This window comes from Etheostoma spectabile, chromosome 13 (genome assembly GCF_008692095.1).
Source record: "Etheostoma spectabile isolate EspeVRDwgs_2016 chromosome 13, UIUC_Espe_1.0, whole genome shotgun sequence".
NCBI lineage: Eukaryota > Metazoa > Chordata > Actinopteri > Perciformes > Percidae > Etheostoma > Etheostoma spectabile.
In genome coordinates, this window is record NC_045745.1 from 19,609,455 (window position 1) to 19,628,254 (window position 18,800).

An 18,800-nucleotide genomic window follows, 5' to 3' on the forward strand; every position below is an offset into this window, starting at 1 on the left:
GATATTTTAAACTTTTTTAGCAAATAAAAAACTGAAAAGTGGTGCATGCAAAATCATTCGGCCCCTTCAGTTCAGCGAGGATCTCTGAATGATCCAATGTTGTCCTGAATGACTGATGGTGATAAATAGAATCCACCTGTGTGGGATCAAGTCTCTGTATAAAATGCACCTGCTCTGTGATGCTCAGGGTTCTGTTGAAGCGCAGAGAGCATCATGAAGACCGGAACACACCAGGCAGGTCCTAATACTGTGTGGAGAAGTTTAAAGCCGGATTTGGATACAAAAGATTTCCCAAGCTTTAAACATCCCAAGGAGCACTGTGCAAGCGATCATTTTGAATGAAGGAGTATCAGACCACTGCAATCTACCAAGACCTGGCCGTCCCTGTAAACTTTCAGCTCAGACAAGGGAAAGACTGTCAGAGATGCACCAAGAGGCCCATGATCACTCTGGATAACTGTAGAGAACTACAGCTGAGGTGGGGGAGTCTGCCATAGACAAGAATCAGTCATACACTGCGCAAATCTGGCCTTCATGGAAGAGTGGCAAGAAGAAAGCCATTTCTCAAAGATATCCATAAAAAGTCTTGTCTAAAGTTTGCCACAAGCCACCTGGGAACACACCAACATGTGGAAGAAGGTGCTCTGTCAGATGAAACCAAATCGAACTTTTTGGCCACAATGCAAACGATTGTTTTTGGTGTAAAGCAACACAGCTCATCACCCTCAACACACCATCCCACTGTCAAACATGGTGGTGGCAGCATCATGGTTTGGGCCGGCTTTTCTTCAGCAGGGACAGGAAGGGTTAAATTGAGGGAGATGGATGCAGCCAAATACAGACCATTCTGGATGAAAACCTGTTGGAGTCTGCAAAAGACCTGAAACTGGGATGGAGATTTATCTTCCAACAAGACAATGATCCCAAAAATACAGCAAAACTACAAGGAATGGTTCCACATAAACGTATCCGGTGTTAGAATGGCCAAGTCAATCCAGACCTGAATCCAATCGAATCTGTGAAGATCTGAAAACTGCTGTTCAACAACGCTCTCCATCCAACCTCACGGAGCTCCAGCTGTTTGGCAAGGAAGAATGGGCAAGATTCAGTCTCTCGATGAGCAAAACGGATAAGACATACCCCAAGCGACTTGCAGCTGTAATCGCAGCAAAAGGTGGCTCTACAAAGTATTACACAAGGGGGCCGAATCATTTTGCATGCACCACTTTTCAGTTTTTTTATTTGCTAAAAAATTTAAATAGATTTCGTTCCACTTCACAATTGTGTCCCACTTGTTGGGTGATTCTTCACAAAAAATAAAAATTGTATATCTTTATGTTTGAAGCCTGAAATGTGTCAAAAGGTTGAAAAGTTCAAGGGGGGCCGAATACTTTCGCAAGGCACTGTGGTCTAATATTTTAATTGGTTTTTATAGGCCATGGGGAAAAGAATGTTCCACACCAGTTGCTTAGGTCAAACGTTACCTTGTCCTTTTTCAGCATGTCCACCTGAGTGCGTGCAGTAGTGTGTGTGTTCAGCATCCCCATCTCTTGATCAAGCTGTCTCTGTGCTTGGTCAAGTTCTGCCTTTTCTTTCTGGAGCTCAATGACCTCGGCTTTCAGCTCCTCCACGTTTGAGCTCTGAACTACACTCTGAAGCTCACGCTCCTGAAACACACACACACACACACACACACACACACACACACACACACACACCACACACAACACACACACACACACACACACACACACACACACACACACACACACACACGGCACTTAAGGATAACTGTATGCTGTATGTTATATGTTGTAATTTACACAGAATACAGTGGGTTATAAGAATATTGTGTGAGAAATATTTTCAATAAAATAAATACATAAAATATGAATGGGAGGAGGGAACTTCATACAAATTATTGTTCATTAATGCTCCCAGAAAGAAAAGCATGTAACAAAGTTGACACAAGAAAACCTTATCATACCCATTGTATGCAAACTCACCACTTTAGCCAGTTCATTCTCCAGTTCCTGCAGTCGGCTAGACGAACCCTCCAGCCTCTGCAGCTCTGCCCTGATGTTTCTTAGTTCTTGCTGCTTCTTTCCCTGCAGGTCTCTCTTCAACTCCACGGTTCTCTCCAAGCCTGTCTTCTTATCCCTCATTTCATCAATGGACTGCTGTTTCTGCTGCTCCTTTTCCTGCAGGTCCGCCTGAAAGGACAGAATCATATGAGGAATCAGGCATTACGATCATAAGTAGCAGATTTATTTACACAACATCATGTCTGTGGTATACAACAGCATTTACCACATGGAGAGAATAAAGTGCTGTGATTTTTTTTTACAGAAATTAAACAGAGCATTTCTTACCATAACCTGACTGGCTGTCTCTTTTTCCTGCTCCAGTCTCTGTGTGACATGACGATGAAAGCTATCAAGCTGAAGAGTGGTGAAGGGTGGTCGGTCGTAACCCTCCATCTCCAGATAGGAAGACAAAGAGCGAACCTGAGAAAGATAAATAAGAGTACTTACATTAAAAAATGTAAAATTATATATATTCTTTATTTTGTAATACATGTTTAACATTTGTTTTAATATTTAGGTGCAGTCCATGTGCTGAATAAAAATAACGCCACTCATTTTGAAAGTCCTTTTTAACAGATTACAAGCCACTAACAGCTTTTGTGTCTTTGTATATGGAAGAATACATATTCTTTAGTGGTTTAGTTACTGTACAAGATTAAAAAAATAAAAAGACCAATATCTTAACTGACATTCTGGCTGTGTGTGAGGGAGCTTCACTTGCTACGATTGTTTATCAGTAACTTTTGCCTGAAGTTGAGTGCATTCAACCTTCATGGAAACAATAGCTAGATGTCATCAAAAACATATGTGCTGTTCCAAACAAACAACTAAGAGTGTGTTCAGAGCTGCAGTAAAAGTGCAAAGAAGTTGATTTTTCTCTCTCACCTGAGTATCGCGGTTCTTGATGTTTTGAGTGTGGCGGTCAGCTTCTAGCTGTAGACGACCTGGGAAAAGAGAAGGGGACTTCAGTAGCTAATTTAGTCTTCAGGAGAGATCTCTCTATATCCACATGTCTGTCCATCCTTTCTTGTACCAATTACATATATTGATTTTGAGTATTGCAAGTCCTCCTCAGAGTTGTTTCTAGGATCAATACTGCCATGCTGCCAAGGCACTCAAGGATGTATGCTATACAATAATACTTCACCAAAAAGAGATCAAGAGTAGAATACATTCAATTAAACATACAATTAGGGGTGTAAGGTGTGCCACAAAAGTTCAGGCAAAAATATATTTTATATATACCAAGTTTTTAAAAGTTTATTGGTTACCCCAGTACAAAGAGTGGTATATGTGTGCAGGTGTGTGTACCTTGTTCTACCAGCAGATCAGCCTTGACTCTGTTGAGTCTTTGACACTCCCGACCAGCTCTCTCCAGCTCCTTCTGGCAGTCTGTCAGCCTCCGCTCCTTCTCCCTCACCGTCCTCTGGTGGTTCTGGTAAATATCCTGCAGCTGCTCGTCTGAACCCTGGAACACCTGCCACATACACAGTCCACTGGCTTAGAGTGGCTCTGAAGCCCATTGAGTACAGCTCGGCAAACTGTCAAGGTCAAAGGTTTGCCTCCACTGGGGCCCTCCATGATAAGAAAAGATATGCATCACTGGATCTTTAAAATGATCTGGATAAAAGACAGCATATACCTGCTTCAGGTGTAACAATGCCTGCATACAATAGGAGCACTAGGCTACATTGTTAATACATTACAACTAGTGCATCTACAGCCAACCACCAAGTCTTGGTAGCCGAATGGTTACAGCCGTTCCATTCCAGCAGGGGACCTTTTTTGCATGTCGTACCTTTGCAACAGAAAGCAAGTAGTAACTGTGGTCATAACTCTGACAAACACAACGTGTTTATTCTTTACACAAAGCACATTAAATTTCCAACAAAGTCATGTTATCCCACTGACAATTCATCTCTCACTCACAAAAAACATGCAGTCACACATACACAAATTGGCTGTTCTGTTGCCAACGATTTCACTCTCTTAAACAAAAACAGACACAAACACAACTAAAGAACACCAAACAGATGGGAAAAAGAGCCCCTGTAAGGCAGAGGAGCAGAATCATCCAACAGTCGTAAAAGACATTCATATAAATACAGCCTGATATGACAGACTTCCAACAACCTCATTCACCATCTGCAGTCTCTGTTAGTTTCCCATTTAGGTTCATGATACTTACAGAGTGGAGTCTGGAGTGTTATAAAGCAGGTGCATTTTTGTTCATGCATTTGATTTACAAACATCTTGTCAGGTTTCCCAAAACATTTTAGCCAACGTGCTGCCACCACAATTAGTGGTAACGGCAGAGGGAGAGCAGTGATTTTTGTTTCTCATTCCTTTACAAGCTCTCCATCAAATGATTTATTTTTTCATTTTAAAATCATAAAACATAAAAGAATCATTTTTTTTTTACGTGTGTACAAATCACATATTTTCTGTTACCTGTTCCATTGTTCCCTCCAGCTCCTTGTTGTCCTCCTCCATCTGTTTCTTCCTGCTGTCTAAAGCCTTGATGTCGTTGTCCAGCTTCATCACTTTCCCCAGTTTTGTGTCAATATCTGTCAGTCGATTCTGAAAAGTATTATTAAGTGTTCATTAACAAATTAATTGACACTGCGTTTATAATTCAGACATGCTTACACCTGTACACAAACAATGACCATCCTGCGCTTAATGAGTGTTTAGCTTAAATCCATTTCTGCTGCTAGGCTCTGACAAAATGCTTTTAGCTCTACTTTTAAGACATACAGATCTTTAACAAAACTAGATTATTTCAGAGTGATTCCAAATATTTAGTGCTGAAACTCGTATGTGTGACATTTGTATCTCGACTACAATTTTTGTAATTTTTTGCTAAAGTCAAATGTCTAAAATGCTTGTTAGGTCAAGTACAATATATATGGTCAATAAAAACATTACCCCCCATATTATTAACTAGACTTGTGATGACAAACTGCCATTATCTTTAACATTCAATAGTGTGAAAAACTGAAAATGACAGTTACAACTCTATTTCAGTTTTTTTCGATGTACAGAATATGCTTTATTTTAAGTCTCTCCTTAAAAAACATGGGAGAAAAACAGCTTGCTTTCTTGTCAGACACGGCCATACAAAGTTATTTAAGCAAGTGGCACGACTGAAAATTTACAAACTATAAAATACTGTGTTAATACAGTGAAATGATTAGATAAATACAAGTGGTCTTTTGATTTATCACTTCATCTCTTAACATGTTTCATACAAAGAAACTTTGCCTTCACAATTTTATATAAAAATTACAGTAAGTGTAACCTTACAATGATAAAAAACAAACTAATAGTACAATGTTAGAAAGCTTACTAAATCAATTTTGCATTTGGTAAACTGGTAAACTTGTGACCAACGTATGACCAACTGCTATCTGTTGTGGATTTTTCCTCACGTTACTCTGTCTTCTGTGAGTGTCTACATCTAGAAACTAAGCTGCGCGGTGCAGGGAACAACTTTGACTGGCACATGATCAGACAGTCGTTTATGGAACGGTAGATTGGCTTCGCAAAAAAAAAACAGAGCGTTCAATGAACGGAATTATGCATTTAAAATATCGCTCGATCACGCAAATTTAATCGTGGGAAGCCAAAATTGTAATTAAAATTTGAATAATTGTGCAGCCCTAACTGCACATCAACAACAAACCTCCAGTGGATCTATCTGGCTCTCTATCTGCTGGATGCTGTCTCTAGAAGCTATCAGCTGAGCCTCCTTGGTGGCCACGGTCTCTCTAATTTGCTGGGCTTTCTCCTTGTTCTGCTTCAGGTAGCGCAGCTCCACTTGACACTCTTTGACTGTGTGAGTCTGTTTGAGACGCAGCTGACGCATCGTCTCCAGAGCTTTGATATACCTGAGAGAAACACACAAAAAACAGTACTACAGAGTCTTCCAATCTATAGGCAATATCTGAACGACATATGCAGGTGAATATCTTTGCTTTGCTTTAAAAGGATTTCTGATAACGTGAGGCTTTGCGTAAAAATGAAATAGACAAAAATGTAAGAATAAGTGGTCTTTACTTGGTTGCAGCAAAGATGGAGTCAAACTTGTCTTTGAGTGCTTTGCCCTCGCTAAGTGGCCAGTTAGACTCTTCTTGGTGACAAAAGATGACATGATTCAGCACAGGCTTCGACACACCCAATGAAGAAATCATTTCCCGATCCAGTTCGCCACACTTTGATGACAAGCTCACCTTCTCACCGTCTCTAGATGAATGACGGAAGTCACATGTAAAGAAAGCAATTCATTAATATGAGTCCAGAAAATGACATATATATGTTTTAATGATAGACAGAAAACAAGTAAATACACTAGTGACTGTGGCTTACTTTATTCTGGTAATGACCTGCTCCAAGCTTTTAAAAGAATAGTTCTTTGCCTTCTGAGTGCAGGACATGGAGCGATGAATAGTCACTTTCTCTCCATTGACGTCAGAGAATAAGAGTCGAATCTGTGCTCTCACATCCGTCTCATGGGCATCCTGGAATTCACAAAGCATGAATTTACTTTAACAAAGATAGCTTCAGTAATCTAGCCTAACAGATACAAGAGACAGCGACCTTTATTAGGTTGGGATTAAAAAAGTAAGAAGAAAAGAAACATTTAAATGAGATTCTTGTAATGATAAAGCCATCACAAATTGGCCTTAGAAGTCAATTGTTGAAAGTAGATAGACCGCTAAAATATCAGAAAGTATTTCTTTCAAATGTTAGGATAGCAAGGTAGATTCAAACAATTTAATTCATCAAATATTCGTTTTTCTTATATCATTTTCAGTGGTATATTAATGCATGAGACTACACAGTAGTATGAGAAGCGTGCAAATGTTGTAAACAGAGATTGTGAACTGGTGGAAACCGTAACATCCCTGCATAGTTTGCAGGAAAGTACAAGAGAATGAGCTCACCTTTGGATCATGAACAAATGCACCTCCTTTAGATCCAGGTGGAAGTTCTCCTGCTGTTGCATACCTAAGGCACTCAATAATAGTCTGGTAACAGAAAAGAAAAAGGTTATATTGTACAAGAATAAAATCACGAGAGCTGCGGTTATCATTTTTAAATATTTTTCCCAGCTTTCACTGTGGCCACTTGCAAAACATGAAAAAAGCACAAATCACCAGAGCAGCTAGTCTGATCCCAATGCATACTGTCTCAACTTTATTGTTCTTTCTCTACAGGTCATGCTTCACAGTCAATCTTTGCTCTCATCAAAACATGTTCTTATACCGTTTTCCCTGCACCGTTGGGTCCAACCAGCACAGTCAGTGGAGTGAAGAACGAGATGACTTGTTTGTCTTTATCCTCAATCCCAAAGCTCCTCACCCCTAGGATGCTCATCTTGTCTATCTTTGACATTGTTGCTTTCTGAAAGAGATATATATATATATATATATATATATATATATATAGAGAGAGAGAGAGAGAGAGAGAGAGAGAGAGAGAGAGAGAGAGAGAGAGAGAGAGAGAGAGATGGTGAACACACATGAATTAAAATTAGCAGCAGTGATGAAAACCGGCCAGGCTTAGCCAAAGCATTTCACTGGGACATCAACTGAAAAGCGTATGCTACAAAGTAAGAACACAGACTTCTAATTCACAATGCCAACCTAAAAATCCATCTGCAGCTACACTGATGAACAGATTTATCACGATCACCAGTCGTATCAGTCAATCAGCAGACTGTGGCATTTGATTTTGAAGTTGTTGCAGGTCTGCAATTGCAGCTACTAATTAATTTAATCTTTCCAAAAGTGGCCATAACATATTATACAAATAACGTTATTTAAAAAAGAACTGTGCTGACGAACACACCAACCGAGGTCTATGGGCACTAAGCTCTATAGCACGTAGGAATAAACTACTGTATATCTGGCTGTGGATTTACAGGCAATAGCTGTTTAGGATACATTTACAAAACCTTTGAAACTGTATTAGTGTTAGCATGAAAAGAATTGTGAACTCTGGCCAAACAATAAATTATATTTTAATTAATGTATAGCGTTAGCTAATCATATTACATTTACTTCATCTATGATGTTGGTTTATTAGTACACACTAGTTATAGGTTGAGAACATAGACATCTACCTGATTACAAGCTAAATGTGAAGAAAATCTAACGTAAAGTATAATACAACGTGGATTTACGTTAAGGTTACTGGTCTTGACCATTACAAACTGTTCCGAACTTCACTGTAAATTAAAGAATACATCTAGAAAAACTGATTTATCGAGTTAATGTTTTTAGAAATGGCATTTTGATGTTTAACAAGCTAACGTTACCTATTCATGTGTTGAGGAGATTGGGTTGAATCATCCAGTTTATGGTTTGAATGTGTTACGTTTAACCTGTCTGTTACCTGATGTCTGGGAAGCTTACGTTACACATGGCTAACGTTACCTGCCAATGTAGCTAGCAGGCTAGCTAACATCGTAGCTACGTAGCGTTAAGTTTGGTTATGTGCTACCAGAGACGTTGCAATGTGTGACAGGTAGTGATTCACTGTCCAACAGATCGTTGTTCTGCGCAGAATGACAGTAGTATTAGTTTGTAGTCGTATGCTAAAAAAATCATACTCACAGTCTTGTTTTGGTTCAGATGGGAAAGTACAGTTTTCGCGCTGTGGGGAATGTGACGTGGAAGCGGACTTCTGACAACTTCCGGGAGTGGGAACGCGGATGCATGTATAGAATGAACATATAGCTAGGTAAAACGGTAATATTAGAAGTTAAAATTAACTAAACTTTCAACTTTGTTGGAATTTAAAATGTTATATGTGCTTAAACATTGTGTGTGATTTGCATTATACATTTAAGCTAAAAGGTAAAAGCATTATTTCAGCATAAATGCAGACATGTTGGTCATGCATTAAGTTTGTTGTCATAAGTATATAGTTTGTTGTTTGTTGTTTGATACATTAAGATGTTTTGCAATACTTCTGTTTTATAATATAAGATGTTCTGCTACATTTTGTTATAATCCAGCTCTACAAATGTGTCAGAATATTGAATTGATGACGTTAGAGAGACACATCCTGTCTCTGGTTGCAGTCCCTCTTTATGGCCCACTGATCTTTTGCTTTGCCAGTCCTGAACTGAGGGTCATAAACTTTAAGTCACATTCCAATTGAAAAGAAAACGATTAAGCACACAAACACATCACCTCACTGTGACCTGGAGACCCCATCCTTTGTGAATAAGACCAGGGGGTCCAGGAGCAGAGAGTCAGACAAATTTCGGGAAGAGCCGGGTTAGTTAGACTGACATTTGAAATAGCCTAGGCCTATATTTTTTCATCTGCTGCAGTGGAAGAATCATGAAGCTGTGTTAAAACATTGTAGACATTAAACCCCTTAAAACAATTGTCTTGCATCCCTTAAATCTTAAAGAGTAAAGTTGATGTAATTCTATTGTAATTTTCTGATGGTCAACAAATTCCATGAAAACACCAAGACCCTCAATGCATTACTCCAGCTTTAAATACATTACAGCGTCCATGCACTGTGGCACTCAGCCCCAAGACCATTGGTTCCTAATATAGAGAAATAGTCACATGGGATAAGTAATTTCCTAAAATTTCCTAGTTTTAGCAGACTATACTAAACAGCAATAGGCTATATAATGCATTTTATAGGGGCCCATTTTTAGTAGTGGATGAATACATTTGGTAGTCTAGTGGGTATTCACAGGGCGGGTTACCTTGGATAAACTCAAAATAAACTGCAGTACCCTGCAATAACAAAAATAGGATTACAAAACAGTTGAAACCTTTCCTTTCTTTGAGTATTTGTTTTGAATGCAACATACCATCTGTTATCTTTCAAGCATATTCTTGTATGTTCCTGACGATCTCTCATCACAGAACATTTACCACAAGAGGACAGTGTTTCCCTGTGGAAAAGCCATTGTTACCCATTCTCCCACATCTCCTCTCCTAGCCTATCCTTGGCATCCATTTGTTACTATTGCTGTGGCAGTTAGGCTGCTGGCAATTGCAGTTTTTCAGTTATTAGAGGCAAATACACAAAGTAGTATAATTTGACAGAGAGGAAAAATCCATTTTATTTATTTTTATTTATTTTATTTTACTAAAAGATTTACAAAAAAGGAATAATTTTTTTCCCGGGCTTCTTCCACATTCCAAAAATAAGTAAAACTGAATAACAAACAGATGGTATGAGTAAGAACATAACACTTTCATGACAGCTGAGAAATTATGTGTATTTGTGTATGAGAAAGGGAGGGGGGGGGTGGAATAAATCTAAATGGGACAAAGGGACATGAGTTATTTTGATTCTGTGTTTTGGGGTATGAAGAACATTGCGGACATCCACAGGGACCAGCAGGACTGGTGTTCACCACCTGCAGCTAAATCCCCAAAAACCTGAGACCTTCATCTATCTGTCTTCCTCTCTGTTTGTTTCCCTTTGAAATAATACACACACACACACACACACACAACTTTATGCTTTCAGCTCACTGATTCAGTCTGTCTGTGTTATTACCCCACTGACTCATTGTGCCGCAGTCTGTCCAGCTCATGGCCCTATTTCTATTTTCATCCTGTCCCAACATGAAAATGCCATGACCTTGTGTCTTCTGTTGGACCACTAGAGGTATATGTGTATGTATGTGTGTTATGTTTATGTGTTTGAGTGTGAAAGCCTAATCCCACATGCCAACGGTCACCCTCCCTGTCTAAATGGCTAATGGAATTGGTTTACTCGCCGTTTTCGACAATCATATGGACGAATCCGGAACCAGTTGGTTCTCTCTTGCTTATCATCAAAATATGGTGGGAGAGCAAGTAAGGATAAAGGAGTAAAAGATGAGGGAGCCCAAAGGAGCAAGTGAAATAAGTTGAAGAAAACAATATAAATATGGTGACAGGGGAAAAGATATAAATTAAATAAATAAATGAGTTGTTGGCTGGCAGTCAACAGCAGACAGATTTAGCTTTCACTGAACTGTCTGTTTTTTGACATTTTATAAACTCCTTTCACAAAAATTGCACCATCAATATTTTATTAAATCCTGAGGGAATGTTTTGATGGCAAATTGGCCTTGTGGTGCCTGCCTTAGAAAATGAGAGTTGATATAAAAGAGAAAGAACAGCTCACGGAAAACTGTTTTTTTTCCAAATAAATGTGTCTTATTCAGCGGATTCCTGGACATAGTTTATTTACTGAGTGGCCTAAGTAGGGCCCATTTTGGCCAATAGCCTCAAAATGGTTCTAAGCCTATCATAGAGATGGCTTGAGTTTTAAAAAGCAAACATTCCCCCCTCATCTCCCCAGCATCCTATGAGTAGTAAATTGTCCTCCTCTTGCTACCCTCAGCCCTGCTTTCTCTGTTGTTTCTTTTTTTCAATTTCCTACGTAATAGGACAACAAGGCTGAAATTCATTTACACAAGAACTAAAAACATGGTTCAATTCCTGTGAAAAAAGCACATTTCGGTATGAATTATTTCTTTTTTTTTTAAATTTTTTTTATTTTACTTTGTCAAAGTGATATTTTAGTTTGACTTCACATATATGCCCAGGGCTTTAGAAACACTAGAATGTCTTAATTTTTGTCTCCTCCTTTTTGATTTTAAAGTCCTGCTGCTTGTGCATATCTTGCACAGAACCTCCCACACAGCCAGGATTTGTCAAAATGAGTTTGACTTTGAGTGGAAGAGGCTGTCTGCTCCAAAAATGACTTGATAGGTTTCAGTTCAGGGGGGTAAGAAATAAAAAATAGAACAGTAACAAATGGCTTTTTGTTTTTCTTGGTACATATACAGATTAAAAAGTAATGATAAAATTACCTCCTTTACGTTATTTTTTTTTTTTTTATTAATAGCAAATTTATTTATTTATGACCTCACTTTACTCCCATTAGCTTTGAACAGAAATACTCCCATGGCTTATACCAGGCAGTTTTTTTAGCCACTGACAGTATGCTCTTCAATAAAGACCCAGCTCTTTGTCTTCACGCGTGGCTACACATTTATTCACTCAGTTTGGGGTCAAAAAGGCAGCCAAGGACATGACTGATGACAGTATTACATATTGTGTAAGATAAAAACAGGATCTGGACTGTCCCCAGCTGAGTAGGCCTGCTTTTATCAACAAATACTTTTTATATTCTGTAACTTTCCAGGAAAGAAATTCCATTTTGATGTTAACCACGTGTGCGGAGGTGAAAATGTAGGCAGGGTTTACAGTAACTTCTCCCTGAATCTGTTTTTATTTTTCACACAATTATTTCTGTCACTTTTAATATACAGACATGTCCAACAGGATACTTTTTTGAGAAAGGACTGTCCAAACATGTTCTGTTATCTCCATATTCGAACGAGTATCCCTCTCTCCATAGCTGCAGGCTTTTTTGACCCTGCCTTCCTGTGTGGCTTGCTTATCAGAGAGTAAAACTAGCATGCTTATGCCCTTGAGTGTGTGTCCACTCCTGGTGACTTCCATAATCAGAAAGAAGAGAAGTGGATGCTATTAATTTTTAACCAGGCAATTATGAGAAGTTGGAGGGAAAGAGAATTTTTTGGTTATAAGCAAGGGAAATAAATAGCTAAAGAGGTGGAGGGAAATAACAAATAGCTCCTGGTTGTGAATGGCAGTAATGAGGTCATTGGAAGGCCATGTCTGCTTGTTTCTCTGCATGTCCAACTGCGATGCTGTCTTCATTTCAGTATGTGTAAATTAATGATACATAACCTGCAATAATTATGTTACATAAAATCCACATAGGCCTGCACTGTATAATAGGCAGCTGCAAGTCATAAATTAATTATAGTTAATCTTGATTCAGCTAAGCCTATTACCAAAATGTGCTTGACAATACAATATATTATTGTCAGTGCTTGGATATTGGCACACCTGAATCACATTGGCCCATTCTGTCTTATTAGCTGTGAATAGGGTCTGTCTGGTTGCCATTCTGTGCGTGTATGCCATTGGCTTTAGTGTCACTCTTATTTTCCGTGCCTAAATTGTCAAATGTTTCACTTTCAAAACGTTAGCTATCTTTAGGATACACAAGTCAGTAGTCTCAGTTCTATCGTGTGGCCAGATGTGTCAGCTGTGACATCTATCTTAATTTTGATAGGACAGCAGAAGACATGAAAGGGGGGAGAGAGGGAGAAATGACATGCTGCAAATGGCCGCAGGCTGAAGCCGAACCCGCTGCGCCAAGGCGCAAACCCCCTACACATGGGTACCCACTCAACCAACTGAGCTATCTGGGCGCCTGTCTAAAAATATGACATTTTGAGAAATGCTTATTTGCTTTGCTGCTAAAAAGTTGAGAAGCTACACTAAATATAAAGCTTGAAAACGGAGACAGTTTTCTAAGCCTGAAAACTGGTGAACAGAAGAAAAGGGCTAGCCTGGCCAAAGGTATAAAAATCTACCTACCAGCACAAGCTGACTTAATACTGCACCACATATCTCAGGCTAGGTTAGCTGAATCCCCATGCTTTTGGTCTTTATGCTAAGCTAAGCTAGCTGGCTAGCTTCCTATTTAGCACAGGCCAAAAATGTATCACTCAGTAAGTGACACAAAAGGTAAAGATCAGTACAATTTTGAGAATATACATATGACTTGTTGAATAAAATAGACAAACATATTACACAGGCAAACACACACACTGCTCTCCCAGCTTTTATGGCACCAAATACTCAGCAGAGACCACTGCCGATAGAGATAGAGCGGCTAAACAGACACGAGCACACAAAGCCGATGAGAAAGAGGGGAACGTGCCGGATCCATAGGCCGGATCTGGTAATGGGAGATAAATTAGCCTCCCTCTGCTGAGGTATAGTGGTGTCAGGAGATGCAGGCTACACAGCATTTATGGCACAATAGTGAGCAACTGGACCATGACAACAAAAAAGGTGGGAGGCAAAAGGGGGGAGCAAGACAGGGAGGGAGAAAGAGGAAGACAGCAAAGAAACAGGAATCTGCTTTGAATGAATCTGCTGTCAAATATCAATGGAGTTTTTTGGAATACGTGACATGTCTCAGCATCATTACAGCTTTTTTTTCATTCCTTTTACTTTTAGTTTTTCAAAACATTTTACATAAGTGCTGTTTTTAACGTGTCTCACGGTTTTAATATTTCTTAAAAGATCTCCCTACCTTCCAGGTTGGCCTCCATTTTTGTCAGAGCAATGTGAAAATGGACTTATGTGCTTGAGTAAAGGAATCTGTGTCTGTGCATCGCATCCAATATTGGTACAGTTTCAGCTGTGTGGTGATTGACCTGTGAATACACCTTGCATGCATTTGATGGCACTGAAATCCATGTATTGCTAGTAATATTACATGCTGCAAATGATCACAAATGGCCACTCAGATCAAAGAATAATTTAGATCACAGACTGTTGGATACAGACTCTAAATTGCTGCCTAAAACTGCTACCTCAGACATACGTGGACATGCCTGACATTTTTGGTACTTTTGAACAACAAACAGAAGGACAGTTGAGCTGGCACTGCCTATCCCACTAAACATTAGATGTCTGATCGACGTGCAGATCATGTCTATATTGCGTCCGTCGGTCCAAGACCAATTCTGGACGTCTACAAGACGTGCAAACTAGATCTGCTATTTGGACGTCTAACCATGACCCAACTTGGACCCAATATGCTGTTCAACATTTGAACGTCAGGGTAGGTAACCTTTTTGGACGCCATGTGAACATCTTGAACAGGTTTGTGAAGTTGACATTATTAATGAATGTAAGTGTTTATCTATGACAAAAATCCACATTGAATAATGATGAATGAATATTGGGGACGAGCCCTGAATCATGGAAATAACTTCACTGATAGAGCGGTAGATCTTCTTTCTTCTTGAAGCAGCAGCCACATTGAAATGTCACAGTCTGTTGACTTAGGCAAAATAAAACTGCCAAAGTCCCACTTTTGACTTAGACAGCTATACTAAAGGTGTAGAATCACATGACCTGTTCAACTGAGAATGTAGGAAATTTTACCAGAGGTGGCCAGCACCATGAGGAGATGATTCAGGCAAGAAAATACTTTTTGTCCAAAAATGACTTAGGCGATTATTTTAGGAAGGTGACGATATGATCATGTGTTCTTGAAAATGATTTGTTATACATTATTTATTTATTGACTACACTATGTTATTTTACATTTTCCTTCTTAAGTTTTCCCTCTCCTGGTGTATTTCATTTTATTTTTACATTTTATTTATTTATTTTAACAAATTAATTTCTCATTCACTCAATTTATTTAATTCATTTATTTAACAATAATTCATTTGTATAATTTAATAATTTATAATGTTTATTGATCCCCAGTGGGGAAATAACTATTTATTTGGAAGTGCAATTTAAATAATTTCATTTCAATTAGTCAACGCCACTCTGATTGGCTGAGGCTGCATGTGATCCTATCCCAACCAGTAAACACCATTCTGATAGGCCGAGGCAACACACAAAGCATTTGGCGCGATTCGGCATGTGCAAAGGTCACTCCGCTTTGTTCAGCCGATGCGTTTTTAAACCGTCTCCGCATTAGTTTCACCATCGGTTTCCACAGTTGAAGATAAGTTCAGTCAGGTTATTTTATGTTAATTTATGTATTTAGCTATAGTATTATAATGTAGTATAGTATTTAGCTGTTTCTACTTGTGCAGATGGAGTCATGAAAAGTGAGGACACAGCCACAGAGGGCTTCATAAAGATGTATGCTCCAGAGCATCTGAAGCATGCACCACAAAGAAGTAGAGGTGGAGGACACACAACTGTCACTCAGGACTGAGTATCCATTGTGGAGAATCTTTTCATTCCTGTGTTCAATGGTTCTGGTTGGATTTTTATCTCAAAGCAAATTCAGTATAGCACTTTAATGTTAATTTTATATTTTTATTGTTGTATGTGTTGTACATATACAAGCAAGGTGGTTTGTGTAATTGTATTTTTCCTTTTAATTCATCAGTTTGGCAGACAAAGGTAAAGCATATGTGCCAGTGATTAACAAAAATAAGGAATTGAATGAGTGGGGATTGAATTGTGATTTATTTGTAAGATTCTGTGTATCACTGTAGTTCCATTTACATTGTATTGAGTTTTAACTCCTACAGACGTGGTTTGTTCGAAGAGAAATAGGAATGCATTGAGCAGATGCTTCAGGGCCCATGTTGGACTCTCTTGCCATATTGTTTGTTGCTGTCGTCTTATCTCAGCTGAAAGCTTGATCCCCCACTTTGATGGAACTTGCATGATGGAAAGTGAGCTGGTGCGTGAAATCAGCAGAGGTAAGGTTGCCAAGTTTGTTTACCCAAGACAGCCAGCAACAAAGGGAGCAATTATTACCAACAACAGTGGTGACTGTGCTGCCTCGCTCTTACTGTTTCTGATTTTAGGTTTATATACAACTTCCTTGCAATAGAGAGGTTTGCATACACCCCATTGCTTTATAGATATAATGATACTAAAAATAAAAAAATTGCCTTTTTTCTGATCTCATTAAAACGCTGCACGTAGAAAATGTTGAAGCGAACACCCTTTGCCACAAACAGGCATGCATATTTGATGAAGGTGACAAATTATGGAAGTGCACATAAAGCATTAATTTTACATCAAATAAGGACACATTTCATGTTTCACATTCATAAACAAATAGATATTATTTTATACCAAAGTTAATCACTGACAAAGACATCTTCAGTTTGTAAAACCTACAAACTTTTGTCTAGGGTCAACACGATCCCAGAGATATTTGTCTTATTATGAACAAACGTTTAAAACTCCAATAACAAAAACCCATTTATTTGAGTTTTTGGAGTATAGTGCTGCATAAAACTGTCAATACCAATCAGAGATACAGAGCATATGAACATGTGTTGTCTTTAACCATGTCTTACAGATGTGGTCTCTGAGACCCCAAACAGGAGTAATGCATCATTTTCTGATGCAAAAATCGAAAACGTTTTATAATTGCAAAATGAGTAATTCTTATAAAAGTTAGGTCTATATCAAGGTGATTAAACAATGCTAATGCAATTTGGGTTGGTCTAAGTTTTGCCTGGAAAGAAATACCCCAAAACAAAACTATACAGCATAAACTAACCTCAGTAACAGTAGAAAACATTATGCACCATGGTCTCTGGAGTCAATGATAATGTTCATCTGCCATGCTTCCCTACACCACATGCTCCTCTGTAACATGAAATCACCGTTTGTCTGTTTGTCATCATCTCTCTTGCATGCACATATTATCTTATAAGCAAATACATGTTTTTCATGTCATATCATATCATATCATCCGTAAAAGTTTGTTTATGATAGTATTCATCTCTATATTTATTCAGTTCATATCCATGTCCTGCCCTTATGGAACCATTGTATATCTTGCACTTGCGGCTATTGCACTTCTGGTTATACCTAAACTGGGTTCTGTTGCCTTGTACCTGTACCTGTGCAATGACAATTAAATTGAATCTAATCTAATCTAATCTAATCTAATCTAATCTAATATAATCTAATACAATCTAATCATCCAGATAACATGATCCATCATGGTATGATGCATCCCACATACATTTCAAATATCTTTTTTTTATTTTATTTTTTGGGGGTATTTTCTTTACCAACATATTTGTTTGTTATTCATATCAATCTAACAGAGTGTGCAGGTTTTGACAGTTCCTCTGAAGCTTTTTTACAGACAGTACTCCCGGACATAGTATGATGGCCAATGTCAGAGTGACAACAGCATTGATGAAAGTCTGTCTTTCACCGCACCAGATGAAAACAGCTGTCTTTCTTAGTGATGCTTTGATCTTCAGAGCCCAGCCAGGTTCACTCCCTCTCCTTGAGTCTATTTGGACCAGATGAGAAACACTACTATCATAGAGGTTTTGTTTGATGAATGCCCAGGAATGCCCAGTTCATTTAAATATGGTTTGGTCTCAACAGCAGCTGATACAAATAAAACTTAATGAGATAATGCCTGAAGAATGTATTCTCAAAGTTTATTTATACTTTATTAGAATTATAAAGTTCCATCTGGGTCTAAAATAGTTGTGGGAAGTCTATATTTATGTTTCAATATTATCCACCAAAAGTTGTCTCTAACCAAAATTTAAATATGAAATCACACTTTGCTCATGCACTTTGTAAATGCAGAATCCACATGATTTAAACTGTACAACATATTTTGAAGTGAGTCCTTCCATTATTATTATTATTATTATTATTATTATTCATTGGATAGTGATTATCTGTATCTGTCTGCATGTGTAAGACGTGTGTGTCTTGCAAAAGAATGGATCACAGCTTGTTTCTAAAGCTCATTTGCTCATCTGCAGCTACCAGCCCAGACTCTCAAATGAAGCAATTATTCTCTCTCTGATACACTTCCAGTTTAATGGCACAAGTCACTTCCATTTTTGTTATTATAATAAACTGTCATCTGGGGAAATCATCTTTGGAAAAGTTATTCTCACTCTGTGCTACTTCAAATTCAGCGTTTCAATTAAATGACTGCCCAATGTTGACTTTTCTCCTTGCATTGCTCCTTGCTGATTCTATACCCCGTGGCTGCCTCTTTGAGCCCCTGAGAAAACAGATTTTATACATTTTAGTTTTTACAGCCAAAGGCCACACTGCAAGATCCTTATTAGAAAATACATTTTAAGCT

At 38.4% G+C, this 18,800-nt stretch overlaps 1 protein-coding gene across 1 annotated transcript in view; it reads right to left on the reverse strand.

Annotated features, from left to right (window-relative positions):
- rad50 (RAD50 homolog, double strand break repair protein) overlaps positions 1-8,786 on the reverse strand; it is a 26,863-nt gene extending 18,077 nt beyond the window's left edge. The window contains exons 1-12 of the mRNA XM_032533709.1: positions 8,708-8,786; positions 7,356-7,493; positions 7,034-7,117; positions 6,456-6,607; positions 6,147-6,332; positions 5,773-5,977; positions 4,539-4,667; positions 3,399-3,564; positions 2,973-3,031; positions 2,373-2,507; positions 2,007-2,213; positions 1,485-1,667 (exon numbers count right to left, since the gene is read on the reverse strand). Of these exons, the coding sequence (XP_032389600.1) occupies positions 1,485-1,667; positions 2,007-2,213; positions 2,373-2,507; positions 2,973-3,031; positions 3,399-3,564; positions 4,539-4,667; positions 5,773-5,977; positions 6,147-6,332; positions 6,456-6,607; positions 7,034-7,117; positions 7,356-7,484 (1,635 nt within the window). The 5' untranslated portion in view covers positions 7,485-7,493; positions 8,708-8,786. The remainder of the gene's footprint in view (positions 1-1,484; positions 1,668-2,006; positions 2,214-2,372; positions 2,508-2,972; positions 3,032-3,398; positions 3,565-4,538; positions 4,668-5,772; positions 5,978-6,146; positions 6,333-6,455; positions 6,608-7,033; positions 7,118-7,355; positions 7,494-8,707) is intronic.
- Positions 8,787-18,800: the final 10,014 nt, after the last annotated feature.